Source organism: Microchirus variegatus (genome assembly GCF_963457635.1).
Source record: "Microchirus variegatus genome assembly, chromosome: 6".
NCBI lineage: Eukaryota > Metazoa > Chordata > Actinopteri > Pleuronectiformes > Soleidae > Microchirus > Microchirus variegatus.
This window is the reverse complement of record NC_139807.1, coordinates 28,473,172-28,495,053: the sequence shown is the minus strand read 5'-3', so window position 1 is coordinate 28,495,053 and position 21,882 is coordinate 28,473,172. Positions and strand designations below refer to the sequence as shown.

General features: G+C 47.0%; 1 protein-coding gene across 1 annotated transcript; it reads right to left on the bottom strand.

The window, feature by feature from the left end:
• Positions 1–384: 384 nt before the first annotated feature.
• On the bottom strand, positions 385–20,489 carry plekhg4 (pleckstrin homology domain containing, family G (with RhoGef domain) member 4). Its single transcript, XM_083890863.1, has 25 exons — positions 20,406–20,489; positions 12,091–12,285; positions 11,054–11,729; positions 9,666–9,799; positions 8,732–9,239; positions 8,409–8,630; positions 8,161–8,284; positions 7,989–8,082; positions 7,307–7,396; positions 6,695–6,817; positions 6,501–6,599; positions 6,149–6,421; positions 5,942–6,064; positions 5,260–5,451; positions 4,081–4,850; positions 3,738–3,987; positions 2,486–2,572; positions 2,170–2,394; positions 1,897–2,067; positions 1,609–1,789; positions 1,408–1,524; positions 1,174–1,318; positions 774–868; positions 516–682; positions 385–434 (listed from the first exon to the last, which is right to left on the bottom strand). Exons 1-25 carry the CDS (start codon positions 20,406–20,408, stop codon positions 399–401), a joined length of 5,100 nt encoding a protein of 1,699 aa, XP_083746989.1. The 5' UTR covers positions 20,409–20,489; the 3' UTR covers positions 385–398.
• Positions 20,490–21,882: the final 1,393 nt, after the last annotated feature.

Sequence of the window (21,882 nt, the reverse complement as noted above, 5' to 3'; positions counted from 1 at the left end):
TGACAAAGTTTCAAAAACACATGCGGACGAGTTCACGATTCACGTCAGTAAGGCCACGCCCACAATGCTGCGACGCATTTTGGCGACATCTGTGACAAACACACACGTGACGGAGATTATTTTATCCAAGGATCAGCTGAGAGTTTATTTACACACATGTACAGAGATCAGCTGACACACACACACACACTCACACACTTCATATTTACATAAATAACAGTGACCGTTAAAACAGCAGCAGAAACACGACGACCTGCAGAGACACAAAGTGTGAAAATCAAATCCTGTAATCTGATCATACAGTGAATCACATGTTCACGTGTAAATAACACGACCTTTGACCTCTGACCTGCTGCAGATAACGAGCAGTGAAGACTTTAAGGTGAAAAACATCAGAGTCACACGACGGTCGATGGACTGATGACAGCTGGTTTCTGAGGGCACACACACACACACACAGTTAACATGTGAACACGTGTTGGTGAATCACGACCTCTGACCTCTGAGTCACTCACTGCTGAAATGAACATGTGATCCCTGTTGAATGGAGAGGAGGAGGAGGGGAGGTGGAGGGGGCGGGGCTCCTCAGGCAGCGCCTCCTGTAGGTGGGAGGAGACACAGCCGCTGTCTGAGCCGGTGGACCCGGAGAGACAACGAGACGATGAGCCAGAACTATCTGTGGCTGAGAGACAGAGACAGAGAGGGGACAGTCAGAGAGGAGTGACGCCTCCTGTCACACACACACACGCACACTATCTCTGCAGTGAACGTACTCATGGACGGTTGACTGCTCGTCTCCAGTTCCTGCTCGTCTTCCTCCACACAGGAAGTGATGAAGGAGCTGTCAGCAGCCGAGGCCAGGGATTGGCTGTGGAGAGGAGGGGGCGTGGTCATGTCAGGAAGTCATGACAGAATTAGATTGACCGTTTATACCATGGATGTATTATAAGAATTGGATGTAGCTCCACCCCATTAGCTCCGTTTATTCCTATGGAGCTGCTCACTCCTGGTCCTGCTTTATTTTTGGGGGGAGATTGCTTTTTGGTGCAGTACCATGAGTGGCCACTGGAAAAATGTCATGCCAGTGCTTATAATACATCCATGGTTATACACTGTCAGAGTGAAGCACAGAGGGATTATGGGAAACGGGTGGGTGACGGGTGGGTGCGGTACCTGAACATGTGCAAGTTGAGTGAACCCAGCAGACTGGAGAAGGAAGAGGAGGAGCCTGATGACCTGGGGTCAGAGCTCACTAGTCCTCGTTTAAATGGGTTCACGTCCAAGACGGATACGGCAATGGACGCACGTGTCCTCGCACCTGGACAAATCATCATCATCATCATTATCACCATCGATAATTGTGTGTGTGAGTGTGTGTGTGTGTGTCAGAGGAAGTGTCTGAATCACCTCTGCTCTTCATGATGTAATCCACAGCTCGGTCACTGATGGCAGAGTCGCTCGGCTGAATGTCCAGAAACGGTTTACTGCCGACGCCCATCGATACCATCTCCTTTCGACGCATCTCTGTACACACACACACGCGTTATATGGACTCTGCTGCTCTCAGACGACCTCTGACCTCTCACCTGTGACCTCCTCCTCACTGACCTTTGTTCCTGGTGGCCTGCGTCCACAGAATGCGTGTGACGTCACTGGTCCAGGCGTGTTTGATGTCAGGTGAGGTGGACTGTAGGATGAAGGTCTGGTTCTTGGACGTCCTCCTCCTGAACCAGATCTCAAACCTGAGCCCGCTGTCACCGCTGGACTCCGTCAGACCCACATCTGCGGTCTGAACCACAAACACCACCTTTATATCCCTGAGGGTCGACCTCTGACCTCAGTAATGATCAGAGCTTATCATTAATGTCACACATCATGTAATGTGTTCATCGTCACCTTGAAGGAGTGTTTGTAGATGAACACGTCCAGACCTCCCTCCATCTTCTTGGGTTTACTGAACAGAACGAGCTCCTCGAACAGAAAAACGTGACGCTGACACTTGCTCCGCCCACTCAAGATGGTGAACTCGTCCTGACGGATCAGCTGACCCTGCTCCTTCAGGTTCACCTGCACACACACACACACACACACACACACACACACACACAACAGGAAGTGATGTCACACTCTGTGGGTCACATGTTCAGCTCATCGCTGTCGCTAACTTACGTCACAGTCTCGGATGGCGTCCATCGCCAGCAGGTCGTTGCCGTGGCGAAGTTGAAACTTCACCATGTTGGTGGCAGCCTGCAGCGCGTTAAGCTCCGCCTCCTGGGCCGCGCCCACCTCCTTGATGATGTCAGTGAGCAGCAGCGCATATTTACTCATTCTCTGAATGGGCTTCAGCAGGTACGACAACAAATCCATCTTGTCGCCCAGCTGCAGCTGTTTCCTCTGAGGGCAAAGGTCAGAGGTCAACACAGGTAAGCAGAGGAGGAGTCAGCAGAGTTCACAAAGGTCAAAGGTTACATCACAAAGTTCTCACCCTGAAGAAGTTCCCATGGTTCAACAGCAGAGCATCAGACTTTGGTTTGTTCTTACTGTAGAGAGCGTAGAGAGCAAACTGCTGCTGCTGCAGAGGACATTAACAACAACAACGTCAACAACAACAACGTCAACAACAAACGTCTACAACAATATATAAACTGCAGAGAGCATAGAGAGCAAGCTGCTGCTGCTGCAGAGGACATTAACAACAACAACAACAACGTCATCAACAACAACAAATTATATAAACTGTAATTTTTGCTGCAGAAACCATCAACAACAACAGCATAAACGAGACAATGTAGAGAGCGTAGAGAGCAAACTGCTGCTACTGCAGAGGACATCGAGGACAACAATGTCAACAAAAACATAAACAACTATATCAACAACAACGTAAACAACAATATATAACCTGTAGAGGGCAAAGTGCTGCTGCTGCTGCTGCTGCTGCTGCAGAGGACATCAACAACAACACCAACAACAACGTAAACAATAATATATAAATTGTAGAGAGCAAACTGGCTGCTGCAGGACATGGACAATAACAACGCCGACAACAACAAGGCCAACAACAACGTAAACAACAACGAAAACAGCGACAATGTCAACAACAACTTCGCAACAATATATAAACTGTAAATTGCTGCAGAGGACATCAACAACAACAACGTAAATAAGACAATGTCAACAACAATATATTAACTGTAAACTGCTGCAGAGGACATAAACAACAACAATATTATGGATGTACCATACGTTAACGCATGACTTATTTCCATGTTTACGTGTTTACGTACATGCTCTCTAAAGTAACACTAAACTTTGAAAACAGAAGCACACATATGCGGTACACAGGTACGCTGGTTATTTGTAGCGCTGCTCTTTTCGCTTAGTAAACAGACCGCTCCAGTTCCACTGTGGGCGCTCTAACGGCACTAAAGGAGCTAACTCAGCTAACGGAGCAAAATGGTAAACGGTGCCTGTACTCCAGTGTCCGGCACGTAAACATGACGTCACATGCGTCTTTTCCCAGTCAATCGTCATGGAAACGTATCGTGCATTAATCCAGTGCCCAGCACAAATATAAACTGTAAACTGCTGCAGTGGAAAACAACAACAACAATATATAAACTGTACACTGCTGACATTCCTGCATGAAAATAAACATGTAAATGCAAACAAACCATAGCAACTCAAATGTGGCTGCAACACAACAACAAGGCAAAGAAGACTTGGCAGTTGTGACCTACATGTCTCAGGAAGCAGTGAGACACTCTCAGCGGGTGTTTCCAGCACGACTCCAGCTCTCTGAGGAAGAACTGACTGTGAAAGTCCAGAAGTTTCTCCAGGTTTCCAAAGACGACGGAGCGTTTCCCTCTCAGGTCCTGAGGAAGGTCCACTCGCTCCATCTCAGGAAAGTAGTGATGGATAATGTAACGCAGCGAGCGAACGTACTCGCGCTCTGTGGTCACCATCTCCTCCACCATGTGACGCAGTTTACTGCACACACACACATACACATAAACATCACACATACACCAACAAATCATCACCGTGACAACTACTCTGTGAGCTCATCTGTTGATTACCCACCTTCCCTTGGGTCTGGGGTCTGCGGTGGGCGTGCCGGGGTCGCGCCCTACTGGCCCCACCCAGCTGTGTGTTGGCGTCCTGGGGCAGAGCGTGCGGTCAGCGGCTTCGGTGCTGCTGACCTCCAGGCCGCGGATGAACACACCTGTGTTTCCTCTGCGCACCGGCTCGCTGAGGGCTCGAGAACAGGGGCCGTACCACGGCGCCTCGGGGGGCGCGGCGTCGAAGCTCTGAGTCTTCCTGAGCTGCTGCCGCCTGCTGGAGAAGAAGGAGGGGGAGGAGTCGAGCTGGGGGAGGAGCAGGGTAGGCTGGGGAGCAGTGGGAGAGGAGGAGGAGCTACAAGGAGATGAGGTGTTGGGGTCCACCTCCATGAGGCAGGAGGAAGAGGACGAGGAGGAGGAGTCACGGGTGCCCCACAGTCCTGATGAAATCTTCTTCCTGGAGGAGGTGGAGCTTGTGCTGGGGGCTGGGTCAGAGCACCTTCTCTGGGCGGAGTCTCGAGTCCTGAGCGCCTCCTCCATCTTCCTGTCAAACATCTTCTTGGTCTCCCGACACTTGGACGAGGCGAAGCTCCACTGACGGAGGCCGCGCTCGCCCCGCAGCTCCTCAGCCGCCGCCCTCATTTCCTGGAATTGGGCTTCTGGGATCGGTGGGTGTCGGCTCTGGTAGTCCTGCAGGGAGCCAATCACAGCCTGACACGTGTCGGGCAGCGAGCACTTGTCCATAGTGATGCCAGCGAGGTGTCGCAGGCCGGCAAGCGCCCATCCATACGCCTGCAGACAGAGGTCACAGGTCACATGAGAAAAGAGTAAGTGTGAGTGTGTTGTTAGGGTTTACACACAGACACACACACACAGTGTCTGACACAGACCGCTCAGTAGTTGAAAGTGTTTAGATGAGTGTATACTGTACCTCTGTGTGTCCTGCTGCAGAGTAACTGAACTGAGGAGACAGACCCTGACCACACACACACACACACCAACCCCCACCTCATTCACAGACTGAATGGCAGATGGGAGGTTCCAAGAGTGGGGGGTGGGGTATTCACTACCCTAACAAAGACTTTGTAAAAGGAGTGAAAAGAGGAAGGAGGGAAAACTTGGCACTGGACTGATACCTAGACTACACACACACACACACACACAGTCATACACACACACACACACACGCAGTGATGTGTACCTGGTCTAAGAAGGTGTACAGTTGAACGGCCCGCTCGATGTTCTGACCCGTGTCATTGACTCGCTGAGAGAAGTCCTGAAGCTTGGTCCAGAAAGAGTGAACTTTGACCTCGTAGATGCGGAGGTCAGCCGAGGACACGCCCTCCCAGCGCTCCAGGCGAGTCAGCAACGCCTCGCCACGTTTACAGTACTCCTGAAAAACAACAACAAACACACAATGAATATGAAACCATGACGAACACATCAACTATATTTATAGTGTATATACATATATATATATATATATATATATACACATACATATACATATATAATATATACACATACATATACATATATATGCATACATTTATATATATATATATATACACACACATGTACATATATACATATATATGTAGACATACATATATATATACACATATACGTATATATATATGCATACATATATACACAAATGTATATAGACGTATATATATACATATATACACACATATACATATATACACATACATACACACATATACATATATACACACATATATATATTGTTATATTGTTGAATAACCCTAACTTTTTGTGAGTAGTGTACGTGTGTATATAGTGTATATGTATGTGTGTGTATATACTGTATATGTGTATATGTGTACATACAGTATATAAACACATAGACACTGTCGTACATAAGCTGTGGTGCTGAACTCTTTGAACTGCTGTTGTTTGTCGACGACGAGCTGCAGAGAATCTTCAGTTTGACTCAGGCTCTTCAGACGAGGCTCCGCCTCCTCCTGCAGCCAGGAGCTGACCTGAATCACAGGTACAATCACAGTGAGTGACAGTAGATGACATGGTGATGGTGATGGGGATGGCGATGTCGTTGGTACACTGACCTCAGTGAATCCGTCCTCCAGGCTCCTGAAGTCCAGGATGAAGCTGAGCTGCTGCGTCCTGGTGTTGGACAGAGTGACGAGGCGGTGGAGCAGCTCGTCCACCCGATCGTACAGAGACGAAACCGCCTCCACCGCCGCCTGCCACGCCTCCCTCACCTCTCTACGCAGCCACGACAGAGAGGCCCCGCCCTCCTGCTGTAACCGCACCAGGCGACCGTCTTCAAGGACGCCGCGCATCACCTCTTTGTTGTCGGACAAGAGCAGCTCCGCCTTCTACGACAGTGACAAACACCTGGTTACCATGGTAACCTGTTGTTGTGACTGTAAGCATGTGTGTGTGGGTGTGTGATACCTGAGCAGAAGCAGGAAGGGGTGTGGTCTCCAGGATGCTGATGGTTTTCTGCAGCAGGTTGATGACATCATCACACTGACTGGTCAGCTGTTCCACTCTCTGAATGACGCAGGAAGTACAACGTAACTACTTCCTGTTCATGTATAATAATCACAAACCAACCAACAAACCAACTGACAAACAAACAAACAGACCGATCTGAAGCAGAGCCAGCTGCTCTGACTGAAGCTGAAGGAGCCTCCGAGCTCTACAGGAAGCTGCTGCAGCGCCACCTGTCTGTGGAGAGACTTCAGAGACGTCAGCACCTGCACCTGCACCTGCACAACAACAACATGAAACAACAAAAACACAAGAGGAAACATGAATAGGGGGCATCTCAGTATTAAAGATCCCATGACGTGTTGCTTTTTGGATGCGTTTATATTGACCTTAGGGCCCCCTCATATTATATCTTAGGTCTCTTTACCAAAATTCAGCTTTGGTGCAGAATTACAGCCACTACAAGCCAGTCCCTAAGTGAGCTTTCCTAAAACTAGTTTTTTTTTGCCTGTAGCTTTAAATATGCAAATGAGGAGGTGAGTGACAGGTCAAGCTGGATGGTAGGGGTGTGGCCTTGTGAGCCACAGTAGCATGGGTGCTAACGTTTACAGTGGATGTATCGCCAAACGTTCGCAGTAGACCCGCAGTTGTTCAACCGTTCCAGTTTGACCCAGAATCTGATCCGGATGGAGAAGCACCTGAAGAAGTAGAAACTCAGCGCCCATGCAATCTGTTTTTGTGTTTTGCGTGTGTGTGTGTGTGTGTACCTGTGAGATTATGGGTTTGTCCACACGCACACATGAAGTGTCTCTGTTGACCAGCAACAACATGGTGTGGACGGAGCCTGGATTCGGATCCTGTACACAACAACAATAACAACACAGGTAACACAACAACACAGGTAACACAACACAGGTAACGCAACAACACAGGTAACGCAACAACAACAACAACACAGGTAACACAACAACAACAACAACAACAACAACACAGGTAACGCAACAACAACAACGACACAGGTAACACAACAACAACAACAACAACAACACAGGTAACATAACAACACAGGTAACGCAACAACAACAACACAGGTAACGCAGCAACAACAACACAGGAAACGCAACAACAAGAACAACAACACAGGTAACGCAAAAACAACAACAACATAGGTAACACAACAACACAGAAAATGCAACAACAAAAACAACAACACAGGTAACGCAACAACAACAACACAGGTAACACAACAACAACAACAACAACACAGGTAACACAACAACAACCACAACAACAACAATAAGAACACAGATCCAGTGAGTCGATGATTGGTCTAATCTCAGGACTGCAGTGTGTCTAGCGCCGCCCTGTAGGTGCTCAGTGGAATCAGACTGATGAAGCTCCAGCAGGTCACAGGTCATCTGTACTAATGTCACCCGTCTGTGGACTCACCTGCAGGGACCTGAGGGCGGAGAAGAGGGCGGAGACAGGAGCAGCTCTGCGCGCGTCCACCAGCACCGTCAGCCCCAACGCTCGCACTTCCTCCCTGCTCCACACAGGAAATGATGTCAGAGGGAGAAGAACCGGCTGCATCGTGACCTGTGAACCGTGTGACGCTTCATACCTGAGGGTGGAGCTGTAGTAGAGCAGGAGGCGGAGCAGCTCCGCCCCCTCACACTCAGAGTTGGACCACACAGAGCTGTCGGTGTTGACCATCACCAGAGCTCGCCCATTTCTGTCAGTGGTTCCTGCAGAGACACAGATGAGACAGCGTGTCTTTCTCATGCTGTGAGGACAATGTGTCCAAACTCAGATTTATCCAGGTTCTAACCAGGGATTAAAGTTGAACCTGTTACAGATTACATTTCTCACCAGGCAGACAGAGGGCGCCAGAGCTAAGCAGCACGCTGTAGAAGCTGGACTGAGAGGACTGGGGACACTGGGACAACTGAGAAAGTGACTTGGAGACAGAGGAAGCAGCTGATTGGTCGAGCAGTTGTTGTTGTTGTTGTTGTTGTTGTTGTTGTTGTTGTTGTGTTGGACTGTTGAACACTCTGAGATGTGATTGGTCACCAGGAAGGACAGTGGTGAGACCTGTGAAGAGACACAGTGACTGACCTTTAACACACACACACACACGAGGAAACTAGACAGAGCTGGAAGAATAAAAGTGAGGAGGAGAAACATGTTTGTACCTTCAATCTGAAGATCTGCTCCTCTTCCTCCAACCAACTCCTCACACCTCTGCTCCTTCTGCTCCTCTTCTTCACACCTGTGCTCCTTCTGCTCCTCCTCTTCTTTACACCTCTGCTCCTCCTCTTCTTTACACCTGTGCTCCTTCTGCTCCTCCTCTTCTTTACACCTCTGCTCCTCCTCTTCTTCACACCTGTGCTCCTTCTGCTCCTCCTCTTCTTTACACCTCTGCTCCTTCTGCTCCTCTTCTTTACACCTCTGCTCCTTCTGCTCCTCTTCTTTACACCTCTGCTCCTTCTGCTCCTCTTCTTTATACCTCTGCTCCTTCTGCTCTTCCTCTTCTTTACGGCTGTGCTCCTTCTGCTCCTCCACACACACTTCAGTCTGCAGTTGCGATGAGGAGACGCTCACTGCTCTGATTGATTCTTCAAGTTCTAAGAGAGGAAGTGGTATAAGCTTTCCACAATAAGAGTCCTCAGAGTGTGTTCCAGTGTTTTCACAATAAGAATCCTCAATGGGTTTAGCAGTATTTTCACAAAATGAGTCCTCAGAGGGTTTTATAGTCTTTTCACAATAAGAGTCTTCAGATGTTTTTTTTGTATTTTCACAATAAGAGTCTTCAGATGTTTTTTTTGTATTTTCACAATAAAAGTCATCAGAGGGTTTGTTTGTATTTTCACAATAAGAGTCTTCAGATGTTATTTTTGTATTTTCACAATAAGTGTCCTCAGAGGGTTTAGTATTTTCACAATAAGAGTCCTGAGAGGGTGTTCTCCGTGTGTTTATACATTTTCCTCTCTCTTCTTCATCTCCTTTTTGTCCTCTCTCTTTTCCTCTCATCACTTGCTTCTTCTTCCTCTCTCGACTGAGCTGCACCTTAAATATCTGACCTTCCTCTTCACGTCGATCTCTCTCTTCTTGTGTTTCTCCTCTCACCTCCTTCTCCTCCTCCCTCTCTACAACCTCATCACCTGACACAGGTTCCTCCCCCTCCTTCAGGCCTTCCTCTTCCCTCTTCTCCTCCTCTTCCTCTCTGAGTGGTGTTTGTTCCTTTGAGGAGGTTCTTGTGACTTCAGGAGGAGCAGAAGAGGAGGAGGAGGAGGTGAGGATGGAAGAGGAGGAGGAGGTGAGGATGGAAGCTCCACAGGAATCTTGAGTGATCTTTTCCTCCTTGACCTCGCCGAGCCTCATGGGGCGAGTGTGTGTGTTGTCAGGTGTGTGTCTGTGAGTGTGTGTCTGTGTGCGTGTGTTGTCAGGAGTGTGTCTGTGTGTCCGTGTGTGTGTATTGTCAGGAGTGTGTCTGCGTGTGCGTATGTTGTCAGGTGTGTGTCTGTGTGTGTGTGTGTTGTCAGGTGTGCGTCCATGTGTACGTTTGTGTGTGCTGTCAGGTGTGTGTCTGTGTTTGGAGTGTGTCTGTGTGTGTGTGTTGTCAGGTGTGTGCGTGTTGTGAGGTGTTTGTGTCTGTGTGCGTGTGTTGTGAAGTTTGTGTGTCTGCGTGTGTGTGTTGTCAGGTGTGTGTCTGTGTGCATGTGTCCGTGTGTGTGTGTTGTCAGGTGTGTGTCTGTGTGCATGTGTCCGTGTGTGTGTGTTGTCAGGTGTGTGTCCATGTGTCCGTTTGTGTGTGTTGTCAGGTGTGTGTCTGTGTTTGGAGTGTGTCTGTGTGTTGTGAGGTGTGTGTGTCTGTGTGTGTGTGTTGTCAGGTGTGCGTCTGTGTTTGGAGTGTGTCTGTGTGTGTGTGTTGTGAGGTGTGTGTGTCTGTCTGTGTGTGTTGTCAGGTGTGTGTGTCTGTGTGTGTGTGTTGTGAGGTGTGTGTATCTGTGTGTGCATGTTATCAGGTGTGTGAGTCTGTATGTGTGTGTTGTCAGGTGTGTGTGTCTTTGTGTTGTCAGGTGTGCGTGTCTGTGTGTGTGTGTTATCAGGTTTGTGTGACTGTCTGTGTGTGTTGTCAGGTGTGTGTGTGTTGTGAGGTGTGTGTATCTGTGTGTGCGTGTTATCAGGTGTGTTGTCAGGTTTGTGTGTGTTGTGAGGTGTGTGTGTCTGTGTGTGTGTGTTGTCAGGTGTGTGTGGCTGTGTGTGTGGCTGTGTGTGTGTGTTGTCAGGTTTGTGTGACTGTCTGTGTGTGTTGTCAGTTGTGTGTGATTGTGTGTTGTGAGGTGTGTGTGTCTGTGTGTGTGTGTTGTCAGGTTTGTGTGACTGTCTGTGTGTGTTGTCAGGTGTGTGTGTCTCTGTGTGCGTGTTGTCAGGTGTGTGTGTCTGTGTGTGTGTTTGTCTATGTGTGTTGCTTGTGGGTCGGAGTTGTCGGCTGATCTCCTGCGTTAATGAACCGCTCTGTGGTGAGAATCGAGGCGGCGTCTGCTCTGTCACCTCCTTCGGCTCCGTCACCTCCTTCACCTCCTTCGGCTCCTTCGGCTCCGTCACCTCCGTCACCTCCTTCAGCTCCGTCAGCTCCACGTATTCCCCCTCCGAGTCCTCAGCCTCACTACTCACTCCTGACTGGTTGGATTTTGTAGAGAGGTGGGGCTTAACATCCTCCTGTCTCCAGGAGTCAATGTCTTTATGCTGATCATGTGACTCCTTGTGGTCCACAGTGGCAGCGTGGGACTGGGAGCGGCCGAGCAGCTGTGGGTACACCACGTCCTCCCAGGGAACCCTGAAGACGTCTCCGTTGGCGGTGAGGACACAGCGCTGCAGCCTGGACGCTCCTCGCCGCTCCCTCTCCCTGTTGACTGAGTCCAGCCAGGCCATGCTGAAGAGAGAGCGCAGCGCTACCTCTGCCACCTCCTGCTGCTCCACAAAGACGCTGCCCTCTGACACACTGCACAGGAGCAGGCAGGGCGACGGGGACGCGCTGCTCCTGCAGGAGGCGCCGTGGGCTCCGAGAGGCGGAGACACCAACAGGTAGAAGTCACCTGGTAGAAGAAGATTCTGGTCCACAGGACAGAGATGGACGACTAACTTCTCCTGAATGCACAGAGGCCAACCTTCATCAGAGGACTGCACCTGAGGAAGAGGAGGAGTCACAACCTGAGCTTTATTTTTATATATATAACATACATTTCCTTCATACGCTGTAATGTCAACATATTTATGTTAGGAAAAGATCTTTCAATAAAATGAAGATGTGGTAAATAATCCTATAGCTGCCCCCTTTTATGGTGCTGTTGTAAGAGGAGGTTTTCTCAGGTTAAAAGGTGCATTACTGCCACCTGGAGGCTCCTGACACTACTGCACAGACAATCCTGGGACATGACATTCACCTGTCAGTGAATCAAAGGGAAATAGGACAACTTATGTCTCCACACTGTGATGCTTGAGACCAGTGGACAAACGGTCAGTGGACGGTCCAGACAAAGCTACTTACACTGTGCTGCTGCAGCGCCTCCAGCAGGTACTTGGCAGGTAACAGGAAGTGCAGGAGGTAGCGGACGCCATCTCCTCTGTAGCAGCCGTCCACCACACTGAGGACCTGACAGAGGACAGTTGCTGATGTGGCCTGGAAGGGCGGGTAGAGTGAGGACAGGACCTTCTGGATACATCTGTCCACAGATTCAGAGTCCTGCAGAAAGGACGAAGATAGTCAGACATGAGACCTGAGACACACATTTATTTATGTTTATTTATTTACTATTCTTAAATCTTCTTAATGAAGAACTGAGACACACACACACACACACACACACACACATACACACGCTAAGATTAGCAGCAGATCACATGACACAAGGAGGCCACTGTCTGGTCAGACTCAGTGTCCACACTGTGACACTGATATGAGGAAACGTGAGGACAGTAAGGACACATGAGGACAGTGAGGACCTACAGTTGCAAGAAAAAGTATGTGAACCCTTTGGAATTACCTGGATTTCTGCATACATTGGTCATAACATGTGATCTGATCTTCATCTAAGTCACAACAACAGACAAACACAGTCTTCTTAAATTAATACTTCATGTTTTTATTGAAGGCTACACATGGAGGTCACATGTCCTCCCCGTGTGTGTGGGTTTTCTCCAGCTTCTCCAGCTTCCTTCCACAGTCCAAAAACATGCAATATGGGGATGAGGTGAATTGGACACTCTAAATTGACCGTAGGTGTGAGAGTGAATGGTTTGTCTCTATCAAGTTTATTAAGATATTCTGCAGGAGAACTTAAGGTGTCCAGCTGTCCACCAACTGAAGCTCAACAGACCCAAAAGAACAAACAACCCAACAGCGCACAAGTAAATCCACCTTCTGGAGTGGCCCAGAGTCCTGACCTCAACCTGAGTGAGATGCTATGGCATGACCTCAAGAGAGTGATTCACACCAGACATCCCAAGAAAAGAGGAATCTAAAGAGGAATGGTCCAAATTTACTCCTGACTGTGGTGCAGCTCTGATCTGATCTATTGTTGCTGACAAAGGAGGCTCAATCAGTTATTAAATCAAGGGTTCACAAACTTTTTCCACCCTGCACTGTGAATGTATAAATTGTGTGTTGAATAAAAACATGAAAACATATAATTATTTGTGAGGTATTAGTTTAAGACGACTGTGTTTGTCTGTTGTTGTGACTTAGATGAAGATCAGATCACATTTTATGACCAATTTATGCAGAAATCCAGGTAAGTCCAACTGTACATGTGACCGTTTGAATCTTTACAAGGTTGAGGTTACATTTTAAATCAATGCAAAGATTAAAGAGGAGTTCTTCATCACTCCTGCTCCTCCAGGTGCAGCAGTGACTCACTTAATCACATCACGTTGTTAAGTTCATTTTATTTGAACAGGACAAACCAGACAGACCTGATCGACAAAGACATTACCGTCTCCTGTCCACTGTCCTCATGTCTGCTTCTGCTTCTGCTTACATACGTTCACAACTACCACACGTTCAGAAATACAACACGTTCAGAAATACAACACGTTCACAACTACAACACGTTCAGAACAAAACCACGTTCAGAACAAAACCACTTTCAGAACAAAAACATGTTCAAAACTACAACACATTCAGAACTACATGTTCACACCAACAAATTCAGAAGAACAACGTTCACAGCAACAACACATTCAGAACTACATGTTCAAAACAACAATACACTCAGAACTACAACATGTTCTAAACAACAATACGTTCAGAACTTCAACATTTTCACAACTACAACACGTTCAGAACTACAACACGTTCAAAACAACAATACATTCAGAACAACAACATTTTCACAACTACAACATGTTCAGAACTACAAAACTTTCAGAATTACAACGCGTTCAGAACAAAAACACGTTCAAAACTACATGCTCACAACAACAAATACAGAAGAACAACGTTCACAGCAACAACACATTCAGAACTACATGTTCAAAACAACAATACACTCAGAACTACAACATGTTCTAAACAACAATACGTTCAGAACTTCAACATTTTCACAACTACAACACGTTCAAAACAACAATACATTCAGAACAACAACATTTTCACAACTACAACATGTTCACAGCTACATGTTCAGAACTACAAAACATTCAGAACTACAACACGTTCAGAACAAAAACACGTTCAGAACTACAACACTTTCAGAACAAAAACAGGTTCAGAACTACAACACGCTCACAACTACAACACGCTCACAACTACAACACGTTCACAGCAACAAATTCAGAAGAACAACGTTCACAGCAACAAATTCAGAAGAACAACGTTCACAGCAACAACACGTTCACAACTACAACACGTTCACAACTAGAACACGTTCAGAACAACAACACGTTCAGAACAACAAATTCAGAAGAACAACGTTCACAGCAACAACACGTTCACAACAACAACACGTTCAGAACTAGAACGCGTTCAGAACAACACGTTCAGAACAACAAATTCAGAAGAACAACGTTCACAGCAACAAATTCAGAAGAACAACGTTCACAGCAACAACACGTTCACAACTACAACACGTTCACAACTAGAACATGTTCAGAACAACAACACGTTCAGAACAACAAATTCAGAAGAACAACGTTCACAGCAACAACACGTTCACAACAACACGTTCAGAACTAGAACACGTTCAGAACAACAACACGTTCAGAACTAGAACACGTTCAGAACTAGCACGCGTTCACAACAACAACACGTTCACAACTACAACACTTTCAGAACAAAAACAGGTTCAGAACTACAACACGCTCACAACTACAACACGTTCACAATTACAACACGTTCACAGCAACAAATTCAGAAGAACAACGTTCACAGCAACAAATTCAGAAGAACAACGTTCACAGCAACAACACGTTCACAACTACAACACGTTCACAACTAGAACACGTTCAGAACAACAACACGTTCAGAACAACAAATTCAGAAGAACAACGTTCACAGCAACAACACGTTCACAACAACAACACGTTCAGAACTAGAACGCGTTCAGAACAACAACACGTTCAGAACAACAAATTCAGAAGAACAATGTTCACAGCAACAAATTCAGAAGAACAACGTTCACAGCAACAACACATTCACAACTACAACACGTTCACAACTAGAACACGTTCAGAACAACAACACGTTCAGAACAACAAATTCAGAAGAACAACGTTCACAGCAACAACACGTTCACAACAACAACACGTTCAGAACTAGAACACGTTCAGAACAACAACACGTTCAGAACTAGAACACGTTCAGAACTAGCACGCGTTCACAACAACAACACGTTCACAACTACAACACGTTCACAAGAACAAATTCAGAAGAACAACGTTCACTACAACAACACGTTCACAACAACAACACGTTCACGACAACAAATTCAGAAGGACAACTTTCACAGCAACAACACGTTCACAACTACATTTTCACAATTACAAGACGTTCAGAACAACAACACGTTCACAACTACAACATGTTCACAACTACAATGCGTTCAGAACAACACATTCAGAAATACAACACGTTCAGAACTACAGCATGTTCAAAACAACAATACGTTCAGAACTACAACACGTTCAATACAACAATACATTCAGAATAACTACATTTTCACAACTACAACATTTTCGCAACTACAACATGTTCAGAATAACACGTTCAGAACTACAACGTGTTCAGACAGGTGTGTGACAGGTCACCAGTCCATCAGGACTGTGGGAGGAAACACACATAGACAGACGCACACACTGTGAGGTTTTCATGACTTCAGGGGACATTGCATTGACTAACACTCATTTCCTAGAGACACAGTCTCACCTTAACCATAATTACTACTGGCCTAATCCTAACCCTGTCCCTAACCTATCCTTTAAAAAATGTCTTCACCTTAAAATATAGTCATTTACATTATGGAGACTTGCTTTTTGTCCACACAAGGAAGACAAGTCCCCATAGTGTGACTGTGTAAACAGTTTCACGTCCCAAGCACATTAGTAATACACTCTCTCTCTCTTTCTCACACACACACACACAGTCATGTGATCATGTTTAACGCTGACCTCTGTGCAGACAAGGTCATGGTTTCCTAAAATCACAGGTCGTGACCCTTTTAGTAACCAATCATGATGACATGACGGGAGGCGGGGCCTTAAAGGCCAAGGATCCACAGGAGACGTGGCCTTTGACCCACCCAAACAGGAGGACAACGGATCAGCGTTCACGTCGAGTCCTCTCTCCAACCAGCAGACACACTTCTAAGAGACGACTCCTGAGAGCCAAGCGAAGCCTCATCGACGTCCTCACCTCCCAACATTCTATTGATGTTATCTGCCTCCAGGAGACCCACATGGGCACAGAGGTAGCAGGCCAAACATGGACGTGCCATCAATGTGTGGTCTGTCACAGCCAAAGCAAACCACCTGACAACAACACAATATGACTACGCAGATGCCATAACCATTGGTAGATTTAAAATTGCTAATGTGTACAAGCCCCTTACTGTCAACTGGGATCTGCAGGTCTTAGCTACCCTACCCCACATTGACCTCTATGTGGGGGACTTTAACAGCCACCACCCTGACTGATGATACCCAGCAGTGGACAGTGGCAGTGACGTACTTTCAGACTGGACCTTGTTCTGATACACAACCCAAAATAAAGAGGAACGCTCCACTCATTACCCTACCCTACGCAGATCCTCATCCTTGACGATTTTCCACACAGTCAACACCGGCCCATACTCATACACATTGGCCTACAACTCCCAGTTATAAACAGCCCAAAGAGGACGCACTGGAACGTCAGTGAAATACAGTGAAACCTTGGACCGGAGTATTGTCATCTTCCCACTCCACACCATCATTGTAGATGAAGCATACAACCGCTTCTGAAAAGAGGATTAGTTGCTCTACACAACAACACAACTGAAGGACAACAACACAACTGTGTGAACTCAACATTTTTAAATTATGATTCACATTAAATCAGTCACTGAGAGAGACAGAGACAGGGACAGGGACAGACAGACAGACACATACACAGACAGGCAGAGAGACGGACAGGACAGAGGGACAGACAGACACACAGGGAAAGACAGTGAGACACACAGGGACAGACGGAGATACACAAACAGACAGGGACAGACAGAGAGACACACAGAAACAGGGACAGACAGAGACACACAGGGAAAGACAGAGAGACACACACACACACACACACACACACACACACACACAGACAGACAGGGACAGACAGAGAGACACACACAGAGACAGGGAAAGACAGAAAGACACACACAGAGACAGGGACAGACAGAGAGAGACACACAGGGACAGGGAAAGACAGAAAGACACACACAGAGACAGGGACAGACAGACACACAGGGACAGACAGAGACACACACACAGAGACAGGGAGAGACAGACAGACAGACACACAGGGACAGGGACAGACAGAGACACACACACAGATGGGGACAGACAGAGAGACACACACACACACACAGACAGGGACAGACAGACACACAGGGACAGGGAAAGACAGTGAGACACACAAAGAGACAGGGACAGACATACACACACATACACACACACACACAGAGAGAGAGAGAGATGGATAGACAGACAGGGAAAGACAGTGAGACACACACACATAGACAGGGATAGACAGAGAGACACACGGACAGGGACAGACATTGATACACGCACACAGACAGGGATTTAAACCAAACACACACACACACACACAGACAGTGCAAACTGCTGAATGGTCTCTAAAGTGTCTTCATCAACGTGAACGAACTCTGCTCTTTTCTTCTCCTTCACTTTTTCATTCATATGTTTCACTCTGTCATTTCCAGGTAGAGCTCATTGAGGACAGTATCCTGTGTGTGTGTGTGTGTGTGTGTGCGTGTGTGTGTGTGACTGTATCTGATGAATGGATGAGGGAGTGAGTGAGTGAGTGAGTGAGGGACGGCTCCAGGCTTCCATGTTTCAGGAATGTTCCACATGCCGACCCTGTCACAACACGACTCACCAGGAACTGGGTCTGCGTCACCCTGTGGATCAGGAGGTGGAGACGGAAGACTACAGTGTGATCCCCAACAAAAGTCACTCGTTGTTTTTACCGTTTGTTTTTTGTTGTTGTTGTTTTTCAAAGTGAATGTTCACCTCTGCATGGAAACATAAACAAATAATAAATATAAAAAGACTTTAATCACAGCTGAATCACTCCAGCTCACACGCCTTTTTCTCTCCGCCTCCTCTGGTCTGGGGGGTGGAGTCTAACCATCCCAGATAAACCTGTCACCATGTGGAGACAAAGGCGTCCACACCTTTGTGTGTGTGTGTGTGTTTGTTTAAATCTGTGTGAGGCACCGCAGCGCTCACACTTCTCCAGCATGTGACACACTCAGACAGATTCATTCATTCACGTGTGGTGGACGTGTGCACACACACGCACAGAGGAACTATAAAGTATCATCGAGCCGTTGTTTTCATTTAAACTCTGTGTAAAATGTTCATGAGTGAAGTAGGTCAGAGTCTCTAAGAGTGGGGGGGCGTTCCATTTCGGTGGCAGAGGGTTTTTTTAGCTGAGGCCTCGGGTTTCATTTAAGCAGGGCGACATGTTTCAGCTCTGTGTGTGCGTGTGTGTGATTTCTATTATGAGACCGAAGACGAGATGAACGTGAAGTCAGTGTTGATGGAGTTTTTCTTCTTCGCGACCGATCATCGAGATGATCTGAACCAACCAGGAAGTGAATGAAGGTCAAATCCTCAAAAGGTCTCTGTCCATCTCTGTAAATTCTAACAACAATAATAATAACACTGTTGTCCATCCTCACTAAAACTCTTCACAATAAAACTATAACTTCCACTAAAACTCACACACGATGAGGCTGAGCATTCCTGCAGCTCACCACCTCCCCCCCCCCCCCCACCTCATTACCCAGCAGCCCCGGGACAAGTCCAAACATCAGTGAGGAAAAGTCTCAACTTGTCTGCTTGTATCTTCAGTTCAGTCTATGTAAATCACACACACACATTCACACACACACACACACACAAAGTATTGTTTTATCCTCCATCTCCATGACAACCAGGTAAACATCACTACATTAGGAACAGCACACGTGAGAAGCTGCAAATGTGTGCAGACGTTTACTAAAACATCATCATCATCATCACTAATAATAATCCTTCCACCTGTGCACCACCGTCATCAACCACCACACCAACCCTCATAGAGAAAATCAGTGACTTTAACATCACAGCAAACAGAAGTTGCTGATCCACGGCTGCCTCCATCACTAATGTCGTATTTTGTCACTTCAGTGTTGACCTCAGTGACACAAAGTGACCACACGAGGCAGCAGAGGCTCCTGCACACTAAGAAATCAAAGTACGAGACTGTACATTTTGCTGTCGCTCCAGTTGTACCCGATCAGGGTACAAGCGCTGTACCTTTCTCAGTGTGTACAAGTACATTTTTGTCACTAGGGGTGAAGAGATGTTTCTTTAGAGGTACACTTTTTTTTTTGAGCGACAAAGCATTTGCACCTTTTTAGGTACAGTCTCGTACGTTGATTTCTTAGTGTGTGTGTCCCCGCCAGCTAAAATCACTGATTTTCTCTATGGACTTTGGTGTGGGAGAGTGAGTGGTTTACGCGAACATGAGACGTAGATATCTTAGACTCAATCTCACTCCGATTTTAGTCACTGAACTGCAAAACACCCAAAAGATGCTTGTACACAGAAAAGTAAAGAAACACTTGAGACGGGTAAACTTTGTGACGAATAAAGACACCATTTTTATGCGCTATTAGCTTAGCAAGTAGCCACATGCTAAAGAAGAAACTACCCAATACTAACAAGCAGAAAGGGGCCGTTTCATCAAACACACACACAAACACACACACATTGTGCAGCATCATTCAGGTACAATCACAGTTTGACACTTCAAAAACCTGAACTATCCCTTTAAAAACCTCACCATCAAATAAACAGGAATGAACTTGTCGACTGGGTGTGTGAGGCTCCGCCCCCAACCAACCCATTTAACTCCATTCATAAACATAAACATAAACTTTAATTAACAGAAGAAGACAGACAGAGAGACAGATGTTTAAGACCATTTACTGAAACACTACTCCTCGACTGGCCCCTCCCCCTCCACAACACACACACACGCACACACATACCATGTGCTACAAAGTGGAGAAGAAGAAAAGCTTCAAAGTGTGTGTGTGTGTGTGTTCTTACCATAGTGTGACGTCAGAAGATCTATTTTCCAGTTTGATACCATTTCCCTCTCCCTCTCACACTCTGTGCGACCGTCTCTCGTCGTCACAGGTTTGAATGTGTCCTCACTTACTCACGGTTCACTTTCTCACACATTAAGCCCCTCCCAACAGCTGACAGTACACGCCCCCTCTGTCTCCCTCTGCTGGCGGCTTCTGTCTCAGCCACTTCCACTGAATCGACTCATCTCAACATTTTGAGGGAGACATTTATTTTGGTCCTGCATGTCCTCAGTGTGACCCTGAACACATCACTATGTGTCCCTGACCACATCCAAGTGTGTCCTCAGTGTGACCCTGAACACATCACTATGTGCCCTCAGTGTGACCCTGAACGCATCCGTGTGTCCTGTGTGACCCTGTGACCACACTGAAGACACATAGTGATGTGTTTAGGGTCACACAGTGGACACAGTGATGTGTTCAGGGTCACACTTAGGACACACTGGGATGTGTTCAGGGACACACAGTGGACACATGGTGATTTGTTCCACAGTGTGACCCTGAACACATCACTATGTGTCCACTGTGTGTCCCTGAACACATCACTGTGTCCACTGTGTGTCCCTGAACCCATCACGATGTGACCCTGAACACATCACTGTGTCCACTGTGTGTCCCTGAACACATCACTATGTGTCCACTGTGTGTCCCTGAACACATCACGATGTGTCCCTGAACACATCACTATGTGTCCTCAGTGTGTCCCTGAACACATCACTACGTGTCCTCAGTGTGTCCCTGAACACATCCCAGTGTGTCCCTGAACACATCCCAGTGTGTCCCTGAACACATCACTATGTCACTATGTATCAACATGTCTTCACTCTCTCACTCACACACACACAGACAGGTCTGCACCTGAATGAGCTCTGCTGCTGTAGCGAAACACACACATTCTTTGAACACCTCAGAGTGAGTGTGTGTGTGTGCATGTGTAGCGTAGCAGCAGCAGCAGTAAGCTACCACCAGAAATGCCACAGATGGCTGCGGCTGCCGTGATTTGTGCACTCCATCACTACATCATCACTCCATCATCACTTGATCACCACTCCATCACCACGCCCCCTGTGGTGCTCAGTCCCCCCTCCTCACTCGCTGATAACTCCCTGCCCACTCTTATGCAGATTTTCAGAATCAGGCATTGGGCGGAGTTAGCTTCAGAGCAGGGCTTTAGTTACTCTTTAAATAGTTCAATCATCTCAAACATCTCGACCACAGACAGCTGTGTGTCTGTGTGGATGTGTGTGTGCCTTGCTGCTCTCCTGTGGCACTTTTATGTGCAGAAACATCAATGACCTCTGACCTCAGAGGTCATGAGTGTTATGATAACTGGGACAATTCGCTCAACACCACTCCCCTGGCTCCCTGTCCTATCAAACATTGCACCACCACATATCCAGTGAGCAGCATTTACCCAGAGGATGCTTCGAAAGGTC

Coding starts and splice junctions, on each gene's coding strand:
- plekhg4 (XM_083890863.1), bottom strand. Junction 9,240..9,665: donor AGAGGGAGGAGGAGAAGGAG/GTGAGAGGAGAA, acceptor AAACCCATTGAG/GATTCTTATTGTGAAAACAC. Junction 6,818..7,306: donor ACAAACCCATAATCTCACAG/GTACACACACAC, acceptor GTTGTTGTGCAG/GTGCAGGTGCAGGTGCTGAC.